At 55.8% G+C, this 17755-nt stretch overlaps 2 protein-coding genes and 2 pseudogenes across 2 annotated transcripts in view; 2 read left to right on the plus strand and 2 right to left on the minus strand.

Moving 5' to 3' along the window:
* The window catches only part of LOC128782904 (zinc finger protein 271-like), a 510341-nt pseudogene that overhangs the window by 477004 nt on the left and 15582 nt on the right, over positions 1-17755 (plus strand).
* On the minus strand, positions 1302-3070 carry LOC128782976 (olfactory receptor 14C36-like). The gene has a single exon (XM_053933569.1). The coding sequence runs from the start codon at positions 2281-2283 to the stop codon at positions 1696-1698; it is 588 nt and encodes a 195-aa protein (XP_053789544.1). The 5' UTR covers positions 2284-3070; the 3' UTR covers positions 1302-1695.
* The window catches only part of LOC128782916 (serine/threonine-protein kinase pim-1-like), a 43748-nt gene continuing 34277 nt past the window's right edge, over positions 8285-17755 (plus strand). Inside the window, exons 1-2 of the transcript XR_008428920.1 lie at positions 8285-8737; positions 9276-9734. The gene's annotated coding sequence lies outside the window, so the exon portion shown is untranslated. The remainder of the gene's footprint in view (positions 8738-9275; positions 9735-17755) is intronic.
* Positions 11192-17755, minus strand: part of LOC128782905 (zinc finger protein 850-like) — a 211394-nt pseudogene continuing 204830 nt past the window's right edge.

Raw genomic sequence — 17755 nt, forward strand, 5'->3', positions numbered from 1 at the left:
ACAGGTTGGACTTGATGATATCCAGGGCCTTTTCCAACCTTGCTGGTTCTGGGATTCTCTGAAACCACCCTTGGAGCAGTTGCAGGAGGAGCCCTGGGCCTCCTGTTCAGAAGCTGCAGCAGCCCAGGTCCCTCAGCTTCTCCTCAGAGCCCCAAAGCCCATCCTGTCAGTCCTGCAGAGCCTCTGCAGCTCCTCCTCCTTGCCCAGAACAGGGAGCTCCACAGGCAGACACAGCAGCCCAGATGTGCCCCCCTGGCCTGGGCTGTCTCTGGCAAGGGAGCAGCATGAGGCACTGCAGGAGCCTGCAGACAATTCCTGCAGCACTTGTGGGATGATCCTGCTCCCCAAGGGACATTCCCATGGTGCCAAGGCAGGAACTGCAATGGGGAGTGGGGCCAGAGAGGAAAGGGCAAACAGGGATGGGCTGTGTGCAGGGGAGGGGACAGGGCTGGGCAAGAGGAAGAAATTTGCATCAGGAAGAGTAAAGAAAGCAAAGGTGAAGCCAAGGAAATGCAGAAGGCAGTTTGGGGGTGGCTTCCAGGCAGCCCTGGCTCTGAGCAACAGCGTCTGCAGTGGGACAGGAAAGTCCCAGCTGATGGGAACAAACTTTCTGGCTGAGTGCAGAGGCCAGGACAAAGCTGAGTGGTTTCCCTGGCATCCCCCAGCCCTTCCTGGCCCCAGGGGCTGATGGCACTTTTGCTCCCTCACGTCCATGCCCCCACACCACAACTCTGGGGCTCCTCATGGGGGTTTTCTGTGCTGGGCATTGGCCTGGCCGTGTTCTTGAGAGAGCCTGGGCAAGGAGCCTGGAGCCCCCAGGCCCTGGCCTGAGGCGTCAGCGCTGCCCCAGCAGTGCCCATGGCCTGTCCCTGCTGCAGCCCCGGCACTGCCACCCCCAGGACTGTGCCCGGCCCCGAGAGCACTCAGGCCCTGCAGCAACACCAGGGCCACCAGGGCAGCGGGGCAGGGCCACGGGAGCAGCACTGGCAACACCAAGTGCTGCTGCTGCTGCTGGGCACAGCTGCTGTGCCAGCACTGATCTGCCCCCAGCTCTGCACACAGACATTGCTGCTGCAGCTCCAGAGAAGGCAACAAAAGGGCAGCTCTGCAGAAAACTCTGCTGGGAGATGCTTTTATTCCTTTAAAGCCACCGAGAGTGCAGCCCCTCATTGACACTGTCTGTGGGTACAGGGAATGTGGTGACAAACAAAATGAGAAATGGCACAAACAATGACATTTCCTTGGGGAGAAGATGAAAAAAGTAAATCAAAGGAAAAAACACCCACAACCAAAGCAACAAGTATCAAAGATGACTTTTATTACAAGTGATTTGCAGAAATTGGCCAGCAGTTTAATGTCCCTGAAAGCATCCAGTCATCAGTCTCCACACTGCAGCCTTGAGCTCCTGGTTCCTCAGGCTGTAGATGAGGGGGTTCAGGGCTGGAGGCACCACCGAGTACAGAACTGACACTGACAGATCCAGGGATGGGGAGGACATGGAGGAGGGCTTCAGGTAGGCAAACACTGCAGAGCAGACTAACAGGGAGACCACGGCCAGGTGAGGGAGGCAGGTGGAAAAGGCTTTGTGCCGTCCCTGCTCAGAGGGATCCTCAGCACGGCCCTGAAAATCTGCACATAAGAGAAAACAATGAACAAAAAGCAAGCAAATACCAAACACACACTAACAGCAATGAGTCAAAGTTCCCTGTAATAGCATTTGGAGCAGGAGAGCTTGAGGATCTGGGGGATATCACAGAAGAACTGGCCTAGGGCATTGCCATGGCACAGGGGCAGGGAAAATGTATTGGCCGTGTGCATGAGAGCATTGAGAAAGGCGCTGGCCCAGGCAGCTGCTGCCATGTGGGCACAAGCTCTGCTGCCCAGGAGGGTCCCGTAGTGCAGGGGTTTGTAGATGGACACGTAGTGGTCGTAGCACATGATGGTCAGGAGGGAAAGCTCTGATCCAAGGAAGAAGATAAGCAGAAAAACCTGTGCAGTACATCCAGTGTAGGAGATGGTGCTGGTGTCCCAGAGGGAATTGTGCATGGCTTTGGGGACAGTGGTGCAGATGGAGCCCAGGTCGCTGAGGGCCAGGTTGAGCAGGAAGAAGAACATGGGCGTGTGCAGGTGGTGGCCGCAGGCTACGGCGCTGATGATGAGGCAGTTGCCCAGGAGGGCAGCCAGGGAGATGCCCAGCAAGAGGCAGAAGTGCAGGAGCTGCAGCTGCCGCGTCTCTGCCAGTGCCAGCAGCAGGAAGTGGCTGATGGAGCTGCTGTTGGACATTGGCTGTGGCTGCACATGGGCACCTGTTCATGGAGAAAGGACAGTGACAAGTCAGGAGAGGCTGCTTGGAGCCAAACCTGGGCCATTCCCTGTAGCCTGTCCTGCTGGGACTCACCCACCCTTGTTCCTGCTCTGGGCAAACCTTCACCCAGGTCCCTGCCTGAGCTCCAGCTGTGCTGGCTGAGTGTACCAGGAGCAGCCAGGGCTGTGCGTGGGGGCTCTCAAGGAGCCATCCCTGCCCTGCTGCCCTTGGTTTGTGGCCATGTGGCAGAAGGACAATGCTGGATATTCAGCATTTGTCAGGGGAATCACTTCTAATGCAGAAAGGGTTGGTAGCATCTGCAGTCACACTTCTAAGGGAAATAGATGGCAGGAGATGGTTTTAGAAATTGTTTTCCTACCCACACATCATTCCTGGCTCTCTGAGTTCAGACATCCCCAGCATTCCTGCTGCACTCAGAGTTTGGCACTGAGAGATGGGAGAGGCAAAGGATTCCCTGTGGCTGAGGGCAGGTGAGGGGCTGGATGGGCTTGTTCTCCCAGCACTGCTCTGCTCAGCCCCCTCTCCTTCCCTGAGCAGCTCCCTGGGCCTGGACATTCCCTCCTGAGAGGTGCCTTGTCCCTGCCAGTGCTCACAGAGCCCATCCCACCCCGCGTGCCCTCGGCCCGGCCCTACAGAAACCTGCCTGTGTGCAGGGCCCTGGCTGGGGCAGGGTCTGTGTGCAGCTGGGCAAGGGCAGCTCAGGAGAGCCCTGCTGGGCCCTGCCAAGGTGATGCTGCTGCTGTCCAGGGCTGAGCAGTGGCTGAAGGCCCTTTGGGAGGCTGCCAGCAGAGAGACTGACCACCCAAAGTCACAGTTCTGGAGTCTCTGTAAATGTTCAAACATTCCTTTGAGGATCCTGTGTGTCCCTTTCAACTCAGAATGTTCTGTCATTCTGGGATTACAATTCCTGTTCTGCTTCTCTCATCCCCCTGTTGTCTATGATCAAAAAAAAAAAAAAAACCAAAAAAAAAAAACAACCAACCCTTGCAACAGAGTTAGAACAGTAAAGTAAAAACCAGACCTTTATTGGAAGCTTCCAGGTGTCCCAGTGGGGATGAGGCTCAATCGGCTCCTGATTTCAACAATTTCTAAAGGTTGATTAATTGGGATATTTAACAGGAACATCCAATAGGAGATTCAGTTGTCCCAGTTACACACTCGTGGCTCAACCCATTGGTGTAGGTCCAAGGGCTACTTTGCCACGCTTTTTGTTATGACTGCTCATATTCTGGTCAAAACCAAAATGTTCTTCTTGTAGATCCTCTTCCTGGTAATACGACAATGCAGTATTTCAGGAATGTATTTAGACAGTCAGCTTATTGATCTGAAATCTAAGAGAAGGGTTAGGAGATGTACTAGAGTTAATTAAGCATTGTATTGATCGAAGTATATAATAGTAGTTTAATAGAGTTAATTAAGAGTTTAATAACGTAAAGTAAGGATTATAATTTTATAACAATATAATAGTAATTCATAGAGCTATGTATATATAAAAATGTACCAAAAGCAAAAATCTTTTTGTCACCACCCCAACTTTCCCATTCTTCTCCGAGCAGGAAATTGAAAACACTCTCAGGAAAGCTGCTGATCTTTACAGCAATCCCAGGTTTACCTTCTTTGGGAAGTGTCCTCCGGAGCTGTGCCCAGGCTGGTCTGGAGCTGGGAGCAGCCCTGCCCCAGCCAGCAGCTCTCAGCAGCAGCACCTGCCCTGCTCAGGGTGGCTCCTTCCCCCCACAGCTTCTGGCCAGCGCTGGCAGCAGCTCCCCGGGCCGGCTGAGAGCTGTCCCGGGCAGGCAGCAGAGTCCCTGGCCCAGCACAGCGCCCTGGGCTGCAGGACCCTGCTCTGCAGGACAGCCCTGGGCACCCCTGGCTGCTCTGCACAAGAGACCATCAGAGAATGTACTCACAGGGTCTGTGGGCATTGGGATGTTCCAGCTGGAGGAGATCACTGCAGGAGCTGCAGCTGCATTGTCCTGCAGCCAGAGGTTCCTGTGCCAAGGGCTGGCAGTGATTCTGCCCCAGGCACTTCTCAGCACCTTCCCAGCCCTGACTGATTGAAGCTCTCTGTGCCTCTGGGCTGTGCCCGCGCTGGCTGCAGGCAGTGCCCCAGCCCTGCTGGGCTGGGAGAAGAGCTGCTCATGCAGAGAAATGTGCTTTTGAAGCTCTGCTTGCTTACCAGCATCACCCTCTGTGCCAGGAGCCCGGCCCAGCTCAGCAGCACAGACACAGCACAAGGACTTGAATGAGCCTTTGGGGCTTTGTGCTCAGGCCCTGAACATCAGGCCCTGAGAGGGAGCTGAAGAAACCTCTCCAGAACTCCCAAGTCAGAATCCAAATCCAAAGTTTCATGGACTTTTAATGGGTCCCACTGAGGGACACAAGTGAGAAAGTGTCCCCAGGCCCCAGGCAGAGCAGAGAACTGGAGGCACTGATGACAGGTGGGGACAAAGAGAAGCCAAGTCTTGGTGGCCTGGGGCACAGCAGGGTCTGTGCCACCAAGGGCTGTCAGGAGACACCTTGTCCTGAGGCCCTGGGGCCTCCTGGCACAGCCCCAGCCAGGCTGGGCACTGTCAGCCCCTTGTCCTGCCCTCAGCATCCCCCCCTAGCCCACATCCCAGTGGCCTCCAGGATCTGCTGGAAGTAGTCCCTGGGGAGCCTTGCTCAGGAATGGCCCTGGGGGCTCCAAAATGCTCCCAGGGACTGCAGGTTTTTCAAAGCACTTTGGCTTTGGCTTTTGCCTTGCAGTCTCTGAGAGCTTTCTGCAATCATGGCCTCCAATTATCTGCTGTAATTAGTCCCTGGAGAGGCTTTGTCAGGAACAACACTCAGTGGGGCTCATTAATGCTTCAAGGTACTTCAGTTCTTTTAAGGTACTTGGGGTTTCCCTTTTTGCTACAGACTCTGTGAGAGGTTTGTGCAATCATGGCCCCAATTATCTGCTTTAACGAGTCCCTTGAGAGTTTTGCACTGACACTCAGTGGGGCTCATTAATACTTTGAGATACTCAACTTTTTTAAGGTACTTTTGATTTTTCTTTCCACACTGAGAGGTTTTTGTGCCATTTTGAGTCTCTGAGAGGTTTTTGTGCCATCCTGGCCTCCAGTTCTCTCCTCCAAGGAGTCCATGAGGAGCCTGTGTTGGGGATGGACCTCAGTGGGGCCCATTAATGCTTTGAGACACTTTGAGGTTTTCTTCTGCCTTTGACTCCTGGAAAGGTTTGTGCAATCTCCTCTCAGGCCCTGAGGTTCCAGGGCTCAGCTCCAAATGCACCACGGGGCTCATTAGGATCAAGCAAGTCCTGACAAACCATGGCTCTGCCTTGATTTCCCTCTGCTCTAGTGCAGTTCATCAGGAAGTTTCTGTAGTGGTTTTGGTTCAGCCATTTGAGATTTCTTGTCCAATGCATCAATTAGTGTGGTGGGTTCAGTGTTGTCTAATTACCAATGCACTCACTAGATTATACTTACTCATTTCTTGCTCTGAGATAGGATTAGGAGAAAGGCAAAGTGGGCTCAAAACTTTAAAAGGGTATAAAGAAATGTTTACAATAGTAAGTAAAAGAAAGAGTAATAAGAATCAGAACAAAACTTTCAGAACACTTCCCCTCTCCATACAACCTGAGAATGTTAAGGGACAAAATCTAAAATTTTCTGTCAGTTTACCACCTCTCGAATAGTCTTTCTTCACTACATTTACGGACAGTATTCTCTCTTTCATGCTATGGAGACATGTTCTCTCGTGGCTCTCAATTTCCATGCATAACAGCTGCCTGGAAAAATCTGCAATAATGAAATTCCTCCCATTTTTTCACAGCTTTTCCCAGAGTTGTGTTTATGAGCCATGTCAACCTATGGGGTATTGGATTAAAGATGAGCTGTTCAAGAGCAAAGGTTCTCTTCATCTATTTCTTAAATCATCTTCATCTCTGGGAACAGAGGTCTTTTTCTCTCCCTGGGGGCACAGGGTCTCATCACTTTGCTCTCTTTCTCTGTTCAAACTTCTCATGGGATCACAGCTACTTCAACATTTGCTTACTTTAGCATGGAGGCCGTTGCTGAACAAGTCATCTCCCCATTCTTTTCAATGCATTATAGGAAAAGAGAGTCTGATGTATCAATTCCATCCTTCTCCATAGCTTTAGCAGAGGATTTCAGCCCCAAGATCAAGGCATCTCCTCATCCCTCCCATCTGGGACTCAACTTCCTCTTCACTGACCTGGGTGTCTTCACGTTGCTCCTGTGTGTGCCTGCACTTTGTCCTTTTCTCTCACTGGAGGGAGGATGGAAGCACGGGAAGAGTCAATATCTGAGGCGGGGCCTGCAGATGGTTGCGTGAGCCCGGCCGGGCTGGGTCCTTGCGGCCGGATCTGTTTTCCCATGGAGGTTTGTGCAGCGGCTGCGCTGGGGCTGTGTCAGGCTGGGCGGCGCTGGGGGCAGGGCCAGGATCTCAGCAGCCAGGCCAGAGCAGAGCAGCAGCACGGCCGGGGCCGATGGCTTCTCCTGGCCCTGCCCGCTGGTTGCGGGCCAAGCCCAAGGGCGGCAGAAGCTTGGCCCAGCCGGCCCGGCCCGGGGCTGCTCCTGGGGCCTGGCGGATCCTGGCTGGGCCCGGGCTGGCGGCGGGGCAGGGCTCGGCAGCGGCCAGATGTCAGCAAGCGCAGCCACGGCCCGGCCTGGCCTCGGCCCCGCGGCCTCCCCTCCCCTGCCCGGCAGCCGATGGGGCCTGGCGGGCTCCCTGGGAAGGGGCCCGGCCCCACGGCAGGAGCCGCCCGGCCCGCCCCGGCCCAGACGGGGGCTGGCCCGGCCTTGGCACCTCTTTGCTGGCCAGAAGGGAAAGAGACCCAGCCAGGCTTCTTCCTCTTTAACTTGTGTCTTCACAGAGGCGTGTGCAGTTTCCTTAGTGCTTTAACAGATTGTCAATTCTCAAAGCTAATTACTGATTGCTTTTTTTGTCAGACACAGAAGAAACTGCTAGCAGCTTCTCTCAGGACATCACTTCCATGATGCAAAACCACCACAACAGCACAGAGCACAGAGCTCCTTTGTCCATATGTAGTGGTCATGTGCCTGAGGCATCAGAACCCCACCATGGGAGATTTCTGGGCACTCTCTAAGGTGTTTTCAAATGAAAACATTCAGCTCATAGTCTAAGAAAATCACCAGAGGACAGGGCCAGCCTGACCTGTCTGTCCTGGCTACGTTTGTCTCGGAGTAATCCTTGGATATACAGAATTTGGGAGGCCAAATTCTAATTTTTGCTATGGACCCTGGACAAGAAGGCTGGTTCTTTTCCATAGAAAGGAAGGAACAGAGCCTCAGTGTTTCACGGGGAGATGAGAGGTGACCACTGGAGGCCAAGGCCAGGCAGAGCTGGCAGGTTTTGTTCTGAGAGATACCCTTAAAAATAGGGAATGTTTGAGGGATTATACCAATTTTGGAAATGGGCACCTGAAAAGAGGGACAGGTCTTTCCCATAGCAAGGAAAGCACGGAGCCCCAGTGCTTCAGAGGCACATGAGTGCCAGCCCTCAGGAAGCCAAGGCCAGCCCTACTTGTCAGTCCTGGCAGCTTCTGTCTGGGAGCTGACCTTGGATATAGGGAATTCTGGAGGCAGATGCCCAATTTTGGCCATGGGTGCCTGATGGAGATGGATGGTTTTTTCCACAAGATATAAAAGCACATGGCCCCAGTGTTTGAAAGGCAGATGAGAGGTGGCCCCTGGGTGGCCAAGGCAGCCAGACCTGTCTCTCCTGGCAGATTTTGCCTGGGAACAATCCTTGCAATATAAGGAAATTTGGGGAAGGAATCCCACTTTTGGCCAAGGACTCCTGGAGAAGAAGGACAGTTCTCTCCCATAGGAAGGAAAGCGCAGAGCCCCAGTGCTTCAGGGGCAGATGAGAAGCAGCCCTCGCCATGCCAAGGTCAGCCGGATCTGTCAGGTGGCCCCCAGGAGGCCCAGCCAGCCAGACCTGTTCCATGTTCCCTTGGTGTCGTGGGACCCCACAGTGTCACAATGGTCTCCTTGGTTCCATGAGGCCCTGGAGTGTCACAATGTCCCCCTTGCTTCTGCAGTGTCACAATGGCCCCGTGCTTCCACGAGGCCTTGCAATGTCACAATGGCTTTGTGGTTCCACAAAGCCCTGATGTGTCACAATGGCCCCTCGGCTCCATGCGCCCTCGCTGTGTCACAACGGCTCCTCTGTGACACTGCGGCTCCACAAGGTCACCATGGACCCTTGGTTCCTTGGGGGCCCCGAGTTCCACAATGGTCTCCTTGATTCCATGAGGCAGCACAGTGTCACACTGGCCCCTTGGTTCCATGGGCCCAACAGTGCCACAGTGATCCCTTGGTTCCACAACTTCCCACAGTGTCACACTGGCCCCTTGGTTCCATGAGGATCTGGAGTGTCACACAGGTTTGTGACATTTGTCCTTGCTGCCCCTCACATCCCACTGCCCCACAAACAGCCCCGAGCCACCCGTGAGGGACAGGCCCTGCTGTGCCAGGCTGGGCTCAGGGCTTGGCCTTTCTGCTTCCCCCAGCCAGCCCAGGCCTTGCTCAGCATTGCAGTTCCCAGCTCTGAGCCTTTGGCTCCCTGCAGTCCTGGCCTCAAGGATCTGCTCTCACCATCCCTGGGGAGCCTTTGGCAGTCCCTGCCCTCAGTGGGGCCCAGTGATGCTCCAGGGGACTTGGAGTTTTGCTTCTGACTCCTTGAGCAGCTTCTTCAGCCTTCTCAGTGTCTGAGTGTCCTGGACACAGCCCCAAATCCATCGTGGGTATCTTTAAATATAGAAGGCCTTTCGGGGTCTTTCACTTACTTAAATGGTCTTCAAGTCCCCAGGGATTGTGCAACTGATTTGAGTCAGTTTGGAGTTCTGTTAAAGAGAAAGATTTCAAAGTGCACCTCATAATTTTTTTATTTAATCAAGTGAGTATTTTTTAAAAATTTCCAGTTCAGAGAAGAGGTGACAGAAGCATTCCCCAGGTGATCTTGATCCTGAAGGTCTCCTTAGGAGGTCTGGGCATGTAGAAGAATGAGCCCCTTGAGGGCTGACCCTGTTTGGACAAGCTGCTCCTCAGCCCCAGCCTCACCAGGTCTGACATGGCCCAACTGGCACTGACATCCCTGTGCCCTGCAGCAGAACCTTGTCCCTGAGCTCTGCAGCTCCATGTCCCAGCCCCGTGCACCGTGTCCCACCCGCTCTCCTCAGGGCTCTGCCTGCACACAGGCCCAGGAGAAGTTTTCCTCTTGGTAAGAAAAGAATGGAAAAGCCTAAGCAGATTTCCTGAACAACAAACCCCACTCAGGAAGCACCTGCTCAGTACAGGCTGCCTGGAATGGTGTCACCTTTCTACAAGGGACAGTGTGACCAGAAATGATCTCTGGAAGCAGAATTCTCTGAGTCTCCCAGGTGTCCCTGTCCTTTCCCTGGATCTCTGTTGCAGATGGAAGCTGCTGGTGCCATCCTCACCTTTAAGCTCTCTTTTGAATGCAAACAGATGTTCCCAGCTGTGTTAAGCAGGATTTGCTCAATGTTTCTATAAATCTTTTGTGTTCCCCATGGAAGGAAGGGGCCATTTTGGCACTGAGGGGGTGACGTGGAAGCAAGGAGTCAATTGTGACCCTGGGGTCCCATGGAAGCAAGGGGCCATGGTGACACAGCAGGGCCACGTGGATCCAGTGGTCCATTGTGACACTGTGGATCCAAGGAGACCATGGAGACACCCCCAGAACCTCATGGAACCAAGGAGCCCACGGTGACCCAGCGGGGCTGCATGGAGCCAATGGCCCATGGTGACACTGCCCATCCAAGGAGGCCATTTGGACACTGCGGGAGCTCATGGAGCCAGGTAGGCCATTGTGACACCGAGGAACTTCATGCCACCAAATATCCATGGTGGCACAGCAGGGCACCATGGGAACCCAGGAACCGCTGCTGGCAGTGTGGAAACTCATGGAACCAGGGGCCCTTGTGGCACTGCAGAACCAACACAGCTGCTGCACCTTGTCCCCTGGCCCTGCACAGCTCCTTGGGAGGCACGGCAAGAGCAGAACCCTGGGAGCCTCGGGAATGCCCCTCTGGCATCCATGGCACACGCTCCCAGGGGCTGGAATTCCAGTTCCCAGCCAGGAAAAGATCTTCCTGCCCTTGAAGGCAAAGCTCTTATGGAAGAGGCAAAAGCCAAGTGGAGCAAGATCCTACAGTGACATTTCACTGCCAGCCTTCATAACTTCACCCATGGTGGTTGTAGCTCCTGGATTGGGAATGAAATCAGGGCAGGGCCTTTGGTGGGAGCTGCCCTGGGTCAAGGGAAACACTGAGAGATACAGAGCAGGCAAAGAGAGGCAGGAGAGAAAAGAGGACACAAACACAATCAGCTGAGAAGGCGGCACTCGGGAAAACAAACCAGAACTGATGGAAAATGAATGGGACAGGAATAAATAATTCTGAAAATTTTATTTACTGCTAAAATACATCCCACCCACCCAGTCCCACACAACCCCAATCCCACTGCTCCAAAGTTGGATCCCACTTCTCCCAATCTTCTTCCAACCCCATCTCACCCTAGAGGCTAAGGAATTGAGTAATTTTGGCATGGGATTGAGGTTTTTTGAGATGGGAACAAGCCATTTTTAGATGGGATTGAGACTTTTTGGGGTAAGATTGCGTTGTTTTCAGTGGGACGGTTTGTTTGTTGTTTGGAATGCAGAGAGATGAAGAACACTGCCCAAAATCCCCCAAGGACCAACAAGTCTCCCATCATATGTCCCCAAACCATAAATTCCCCCTCAATTAGCTGTGAAATGGTGAGACTTTAGACATCTCTGACAAATTTCTTTCCTTTTGGTCCTATTTCAGGTGTTTTTAAGGGATAAAGATAGATGAGACGAATATTAGGACCATACCAAAAGGATAACCGGCCAGGTGTCTTCCCTCTGTGTATCACAGGGAATGTGGGTCACCGGGGCTCTGACCAACGTGGGTCCTCCCATGGGGGATGGAGTTGGAGCAGTGCACAAAGCTCTTCCTGCAGTTGGGGCACTTGCAGGGCTTCCCTTACCAGTGGGTCCGTTGGTGTCGGGTCAATCCAGAGCTCTGGATGAAGCTCTTCCCACACTGGGGACACTCGTAGGGCCTCTCCCCGGTGTGGACGCGCCGGTGCCTGATGAGGTGGGAGTTGTGCTTGAAGCCCTTCCCGCAGTCAGGGCAGAGGAAGGGCCTCTCCTCTGTGTGAACCCGCTGGTGCAGGAGGAGATGGGAGCTGGTGTGAAACCTCTTCAGACACTGGGGACACTCATAGGGTCTCTCCCCAGTGTGGGTCCTCTGGTGGCAGATCAGGCTTGAGCTCTGGCTGAAGCTCATCCCACATTCCCCACACTCGTAGGGCCTCGCCCCGGTGTGGATGCGCCAGTGCTTGAAAAGGGTGGAGCTGTGCTTGAAACCCTTCCTGCAGTCAGGGCAGCGGAAGGGCCTCTCATCTGTGTGAATCCGCTGATGCACAAGGAGACTGGAGCTGGTGTGAAACCTCTTCTGACACTCGGGACACTCGTAGGGCCTCTCCCCAGTGTGGACCATTTGGTGGATGATCAGTTTGGACCTCTGCCTGAAGCCCTTCCCACATTGCTCACACTTGTATGGCCTTTCCCCACTGTGGATGATCTGGTGGCGGATCAAGTGGGACCTTCGGCTGAAGCTCTTCCCACATTCCCCACACTCGTAGGGTCTCTCCCCAGTGTGGATGCTTTGGTGGGTGATGAGGTTGGATCTGCAGCTGAAAGCCCTTCCCACACTCCCCACACTCATAGGGCCATTCCCCGGTGTGGATCATCTGGTGGCTGATCAGGTTGTTGCTCCGCCTGAAGCTCTTCCCACACTCCAAGCACTTGTGGGGCTTCTCCCCATCATGGAGCTGCTCATGGACCACCAGCTCTGAGCTCTGGTTGGAGCTCTGTCCACCTTCCTGGCCCAGGGTGGGTCTTTCCTCCTCAGAGCACCCTGGGCTGGGCTTGCAGCCCCTCCTCCTGTCGGATCTCTGGGGATTTTCCTCCCCGTTGGATTCCTGTGCCATGGAGCCGCTCAAAAAGGCCTCTTCCACGAGGTTCTGCCGTGGGGATTTGTCCTCCCTGGTCTCCATCCTCAGCTCCTTGTCTGGGGGTGGAAGGACAAGGAGAAGATGGGATTTGCCTCCGTGCCAGAGGGAAGGGGAAGGAGATCCCCCCAGTGCGTCCCCAGCAGGACGGCGTCGGCAGCGGGGTTGTCCTGCAGCTGGGGCCCGTGCTGGGCTGGGAGATGGAGCAGGAGAGAGGGGGAAAGGGGCACTGACCTCCTCCTCACCTGCCTGGGTGTCCCAGGGCTCCTTCCTCTTCCTCGCAGCCTCCTCCTAAATCTGGCTAAGGTCTGGGAATGGGAAATCCTGGTTTGGGGAAAAACACGGGATGAACACGTTGAGTTTGAAGGTCCCTCTGCCCAAGTCCATCTGTAGAAGTCACCGGCCATCTGGGCTCCATAAAAACCTTGCAAACACCAAGATTCAGCCCTGAAAATGCCTCCCAGGAGTTCCTCGTCCCTGGTCCCTCCCCTTTGGTGTTCGGGGTTCCCCCTGTCCCAGCTGCTGGGGGTCACGCTTGGACTGGGGGTCCCCCGTCTACTTGGTCCCTGCCCTCCCCAGGCTGCTGGGAGTCCAAGGAACCCAAAAAGTTCCCCCCATTTCCATCTCCCCACTTAGGGATGCTGGGGTTTTGGGGTCCCGGGCTCCCTTGTCCCCTTCTTCTCTGCTTTGGGCTGCAGCGGCTCCAAGGAGTCCCCCCTGCCCCTCTCCAGGCTCTTGAGGGTCCCGCCGATGGCGGCGCTCCCCCCTCTCTGGGCTCCTCACTTTGGGCTCCTGGGGGACACAGGGCTCTGCTCCTCCAGGCTGCCTCTGCCGGCAGCTGCCACCGGGACCCCCCAATGTCCCCCCCAAGGGGCCTTTTCCGCTCAGCTTTGCAGTGCTTCATTCTCCAAACATCCCCCCAAAAAACCCCACCCAGGGACCCCCCAGGATATCTGAGCCAAACTGTCCCTCCTCAGGCACCCGTGGGATCAGGGGGGTGATGATCCCATGGGTGGGGGCTGCGAATTTAGGGGGTGCTCGACCTTGTGGTTACTTCTCTTTTCCTTAATCCTCCTTTCTCCCTCCTCTTCCTCCACCTCCTGTGCTTCCTCTTCCATCCCTCATCCTCCGCCTCCCTAAGCCCACCTCCTTCTCCTACTTCCATCCCTTCTGGCTCTCCTTCTTCATCCCTCCTCTTCCCTCCCTCCTCCTCCTGCCCCAGGAGCAGCGACACCCTCGGTGTCCCGTTCCCGCAGCCCTGGCAGCCCGCGGCAGGAGCAGGGATGGAGCCGGGCCAGGTCGGGATGGGCAGCGCGGGGCTCTCGGCTGCTCCCACCCGCTGTTCCAGGGGGAACCCGGCCCGGGCAAAAGGAGAGGCAAACTGGGAAAACTGGGGGCTGCACATCCCAACTGGGCCTTGCTGGGGACCCTGCCTGGGCACTGCCAGCCCTTGGGGCTCCTCTGGGACATCCGGGAGGGGGGAATGCACAGAGGGCTGGGGGATGCCAGGAGTGGCAGCACTGGGAGGGACTGGTTTGTACTGGGATTGTACTGGGATCATACTGGGAGCAGCTGGCCATACCAGGGCAGACTGCAATCACGCTGAGGGAGACTGGGATCATACTGGGATCATACTGGGATGGAGTAGGAGACTACAGGGGGTAAATGAGAGCACACTGGGGACAAATGTGATATACTGGGAATGACTGGGACCATTCTGAGGGTGACTGGGAGGAGCTGTGAGCAATTGGGAGGAACTGGGAGTCACTAGGTGCATGCTGGGGGTGACTGGAAACAACTGGGCTTATACTGGGATGGACTGGGATCATACTGGAGGTGACTGGAACATACTGGACTTACACTGGGATCATTCTGGGAGTTACTGGGACTATCCTAGGAGCAACTGGGAGAACTGGGAACACACCAGAGTAAAGTGGGAGCAGCTGGGAACAGCTGGGACTGTGCCGGGGGCAAATTGCATAATGGGGAATGACTGGAATTCCCCCCACGGTGGGAGCAGCCCCTGGCGGCCCCGGGAGCCCCGAACCCCTTTCCCGGCCGTGCCGCCCCTCCAGCCCCAGCACCCCCCATTGCCGGGGTGCCGGCACTGCCAGGGGTCCCCCCTCTCGGGGTCCCCGCTGGGGCTTCGGGGCTCTCCTCTCTCTGGGCTCCCGCTCAGGGAAGCCGCGGCTCTCCCGGGGCTCCCCAAAACCGCTGGGGCTCTGCCGCCACCGCCGCCCATCGGGACCCCCCAAAAACACCTCCCGGGGACCCCCCGATGTCCCCTCGAGGGCCAGCTGCGGCTCGGTTTTGGAGCCCTGCCAGCTCCAAACATCCCCCCCAAAAAACCCAAACCCAGAGAGCCCCGGGAGATTTGGGGCGAGCTCCCCCTCCCCGGGCACCTGCGGGATGGGGGGAGATGCTCCCGGGGTGCTGCGAGTTCAGGCAGTGCCGGAGCCCCGCGGTTCATCCTCCCCTCTCCTCCGGCTGCTCCCTGCTGCCGCTCCGCCTCTTCCTCCCTCCTCCTCCTCCTCCCCCGCTCCCGAAGTCCCCCCAGCCGCGGGAGGGGCGGGGATGGAGCCGGGACAGGTCGGGACGCAGAGGGGGCTGGGGGGGATGCCAGGAGTGGCAGTGACTGGGCTGTACTGGGATCGTACTGGGAGCAGCTCCTGGGTGCCTGAGTTCTACTGGGATCATACTGGGATCATACTGGGAGTGAGGAGGAGCAGCGCGATGGCTCCAGCGCTGGGGCTGGGGGCGCTCCTGGGGCCCTGGGGGGCGGTGAGAGCTGAGGGGGACCCCCGGCACCGGGACTCTTTGGTCGCCCATTCCGGAGCACCGAGGGGCCCCTGAGCCCCCATTCCCGGGCGCCGCCATCCCCCCGCACCCCCATTCCCGGCGTGGGTTCCACCCTGCACCCCCTTATCCGGCACCAGCAACTCCCGCACCCCTTTCCCGGCCATCCCGCCTCTCCCAGCCCCCAGAGCTCCCTTTTCCTTCACCCAGAGACCCCCTGGACCCCTATTCCTGCCTTTCCCAGCGCCCAGCCCCTCCTTTCCTCAACACCGAGGACATCTGGGACCCCTATTCCCAGCCAGCCCGGGTTTTCCCACCTTTTGCTGGGAATGGGGACACCGGGGACCCTTGGAGTCCCCTTTCCTGAGGATAGTGACACAATTAAGCCCGCCCAAACTCCTCCTGATCTCCCCTAACCCCCCAGTGGGGATTCCTGGGAGTTCCCCGGTGTTTCCCCTTTCCCAGGATTTAAGGGGTCCCCCCAGACCTGTCCGTGCACCCCCAGATTTCTTCCACAGCCCCCCTGTGGCGGTGGAGGGTGGGGGCCGAGTGCTGGTGCCCCCTGCCTGCAGCAGATCCAGCGGTGAGGGAGTTTGGGGGGTCCCTGAGCATTTGGGGTCCCCTGGGGTTTGGGGTGACACCGGGCCCCCCAGGATCTCCCTGAACACGCTGACGCTGCCCGTGCACAGTGAGGAGGTTCATACCCAGGGTCTCAGCTCTGTCACTGGCAGGTACCCCGAAACAGCCTTGGGTTCCCCCTGGGATCGCCCAATCCCCCTTTTGGGAATGCTGAAAACTCCCCTGGAACCACCCCAAAAAATCCACCGGGACCCCAAAAACCCTGGAGATACACAAAACGCCCCCAGGAATTCATCATAAGCATTTATACCCAGCACGGGGTCCCCATTGCCATCATCGGCATCACCCAGGTACCCCCAGACCCTCCTGGAACCCCTAAACCCTCCTGGGACCCCCAAACCCTCCCAGGTACCCCCAAATCCTCCAGGAACTCCCAACGCCCCCGGGCTCCGCTGCCAGAATCAGCGGGAGTGGTGTTGCCCTTTTAAGGGGAGTTAGAGTGGACCCGACCAGAGCGGGGGCCCTTAAACCCTAAAAATCCACCCTGGGGGGGCAAAACATCCCCTACAGGGCTTGGAGTGGGGGCCCAATAAAAAATGTCACTTAAAGCCATCATGATCCCCCCTAAAAAGGGACTTGTGAGGCTGCGACCCCACAAACAACCCTAAAATGGGGAGGAAAAACAGCCTTGGAGTGGTGGGAGCCCCCCAGAAAACCCTAAAGAGAGGAAAGCTCCTCTTCAGCGGGGCCTGAAGACCCTTCAAGGCCCTCGAGGAGGGACAAGATCCCCTCCTCTGCTGGGGCCTCTCCGAGCCGGGAGCTCTCCCGTTCGCTGCCCTCGGGGGAGCCCCGAACGACGGCGCTCCTGGCTGAGCCCCCTCAGCGCGGGGCTGCAGAGGGAACTGGGGGGGCTGGGACGGGGCCTGGGGTCCTGGGGGAATCTCAGCGGCTCCCACTCTCCCCTGTGCCCCCTCTCCCACCCCCTCCCATTGTTCCAAACCTCCGCTCCCCCAGCTGGGTTTGGGGTGCTGCTACCAACACCCTGACCCACAGGGTGTCAGGTCGTATTCTGACTCTGTCAGTTGTGTTTGGTTTTTTTGTTTGTTTGTATTATTGCAGTTATATTTTAATTTTCCTAGTAAAGAACTGTTATTCCTATTCCCATATCTTTGCCTGAGAGCCTTTTAATTTCAAATTATAATAATTGGGAGGGAGGGGGTTTACATTTTCCATTTCCAGGAAGCTCCTGCCTTCCTTAGCAGACACCTGTCTTTTCAAACCAAGACATATTTTGGTGGCCCAACGTGCAGCACGAGGGCATGAGAGAAAAAGGGAATAACAGTTCTTGAGTAACCTTGAATACAGGAATTGAATAAAGGAATAACAGTTCTTGAGTAATTTTTGTGTGCTGCTATAGAAACCTCATTAAGCGACACCATGTGGTCCAGCTTACCTGGTTTGGGTAGCACATGGTCGTGGCTGTGCCAGCTCCTCCAGCTGGGACCTGGAGCAAGCGGAAACCACAACTTTGCAAATGCTGCCTGTGCCTGAAGCAAATGGAAAGAGAACTGGGGGTGGAAAATAAAGATTGTTTATTTTCAGAAGAACAGCAATGAGAACACAGACACATTTACATTGTAAGAATATTTGTAACAACAACTTCTATAGAACGTATATACCTAGAACATATCTAACAAAAGTCTATGAAACGTATTTACAGAAGACAAAAAGAAGCCCTAAAACCTATATCCTAAAGACAACAACAAACTCTAAAACGTATGTACAAAAGGGTGGCATCTCTGTCGGGGTTCTCCATCAGTCCTTGAGGAAAAGCAAGTGCCACAGTCACTCCAATCAGGCAGAGAAGGCTCTTCCATGTGCCCCAGGCTGGCACAGCAAGCACAGGACAGGCTGGGGATGGCCACCAGAATCCAGTGCACCGGGTACCACATCCCTGAGCAGGGAC

The sequence above is a fragment of the Vidua chalybeata genome (genome assembly GCF_026979565.1).
Source record: "Vidua chalybeata isolate OUT-0048 chromosome W unlocalized genomic scaffold, bVidCha1 merged haplotype SUPER_W_unloc_5, whole genome shotgun sequence".
NCBI lineage: Eukaryota > Metazoa > Chordata > Aves > Passeriformes > Viduidae > Vidua > Vidua chalybeata.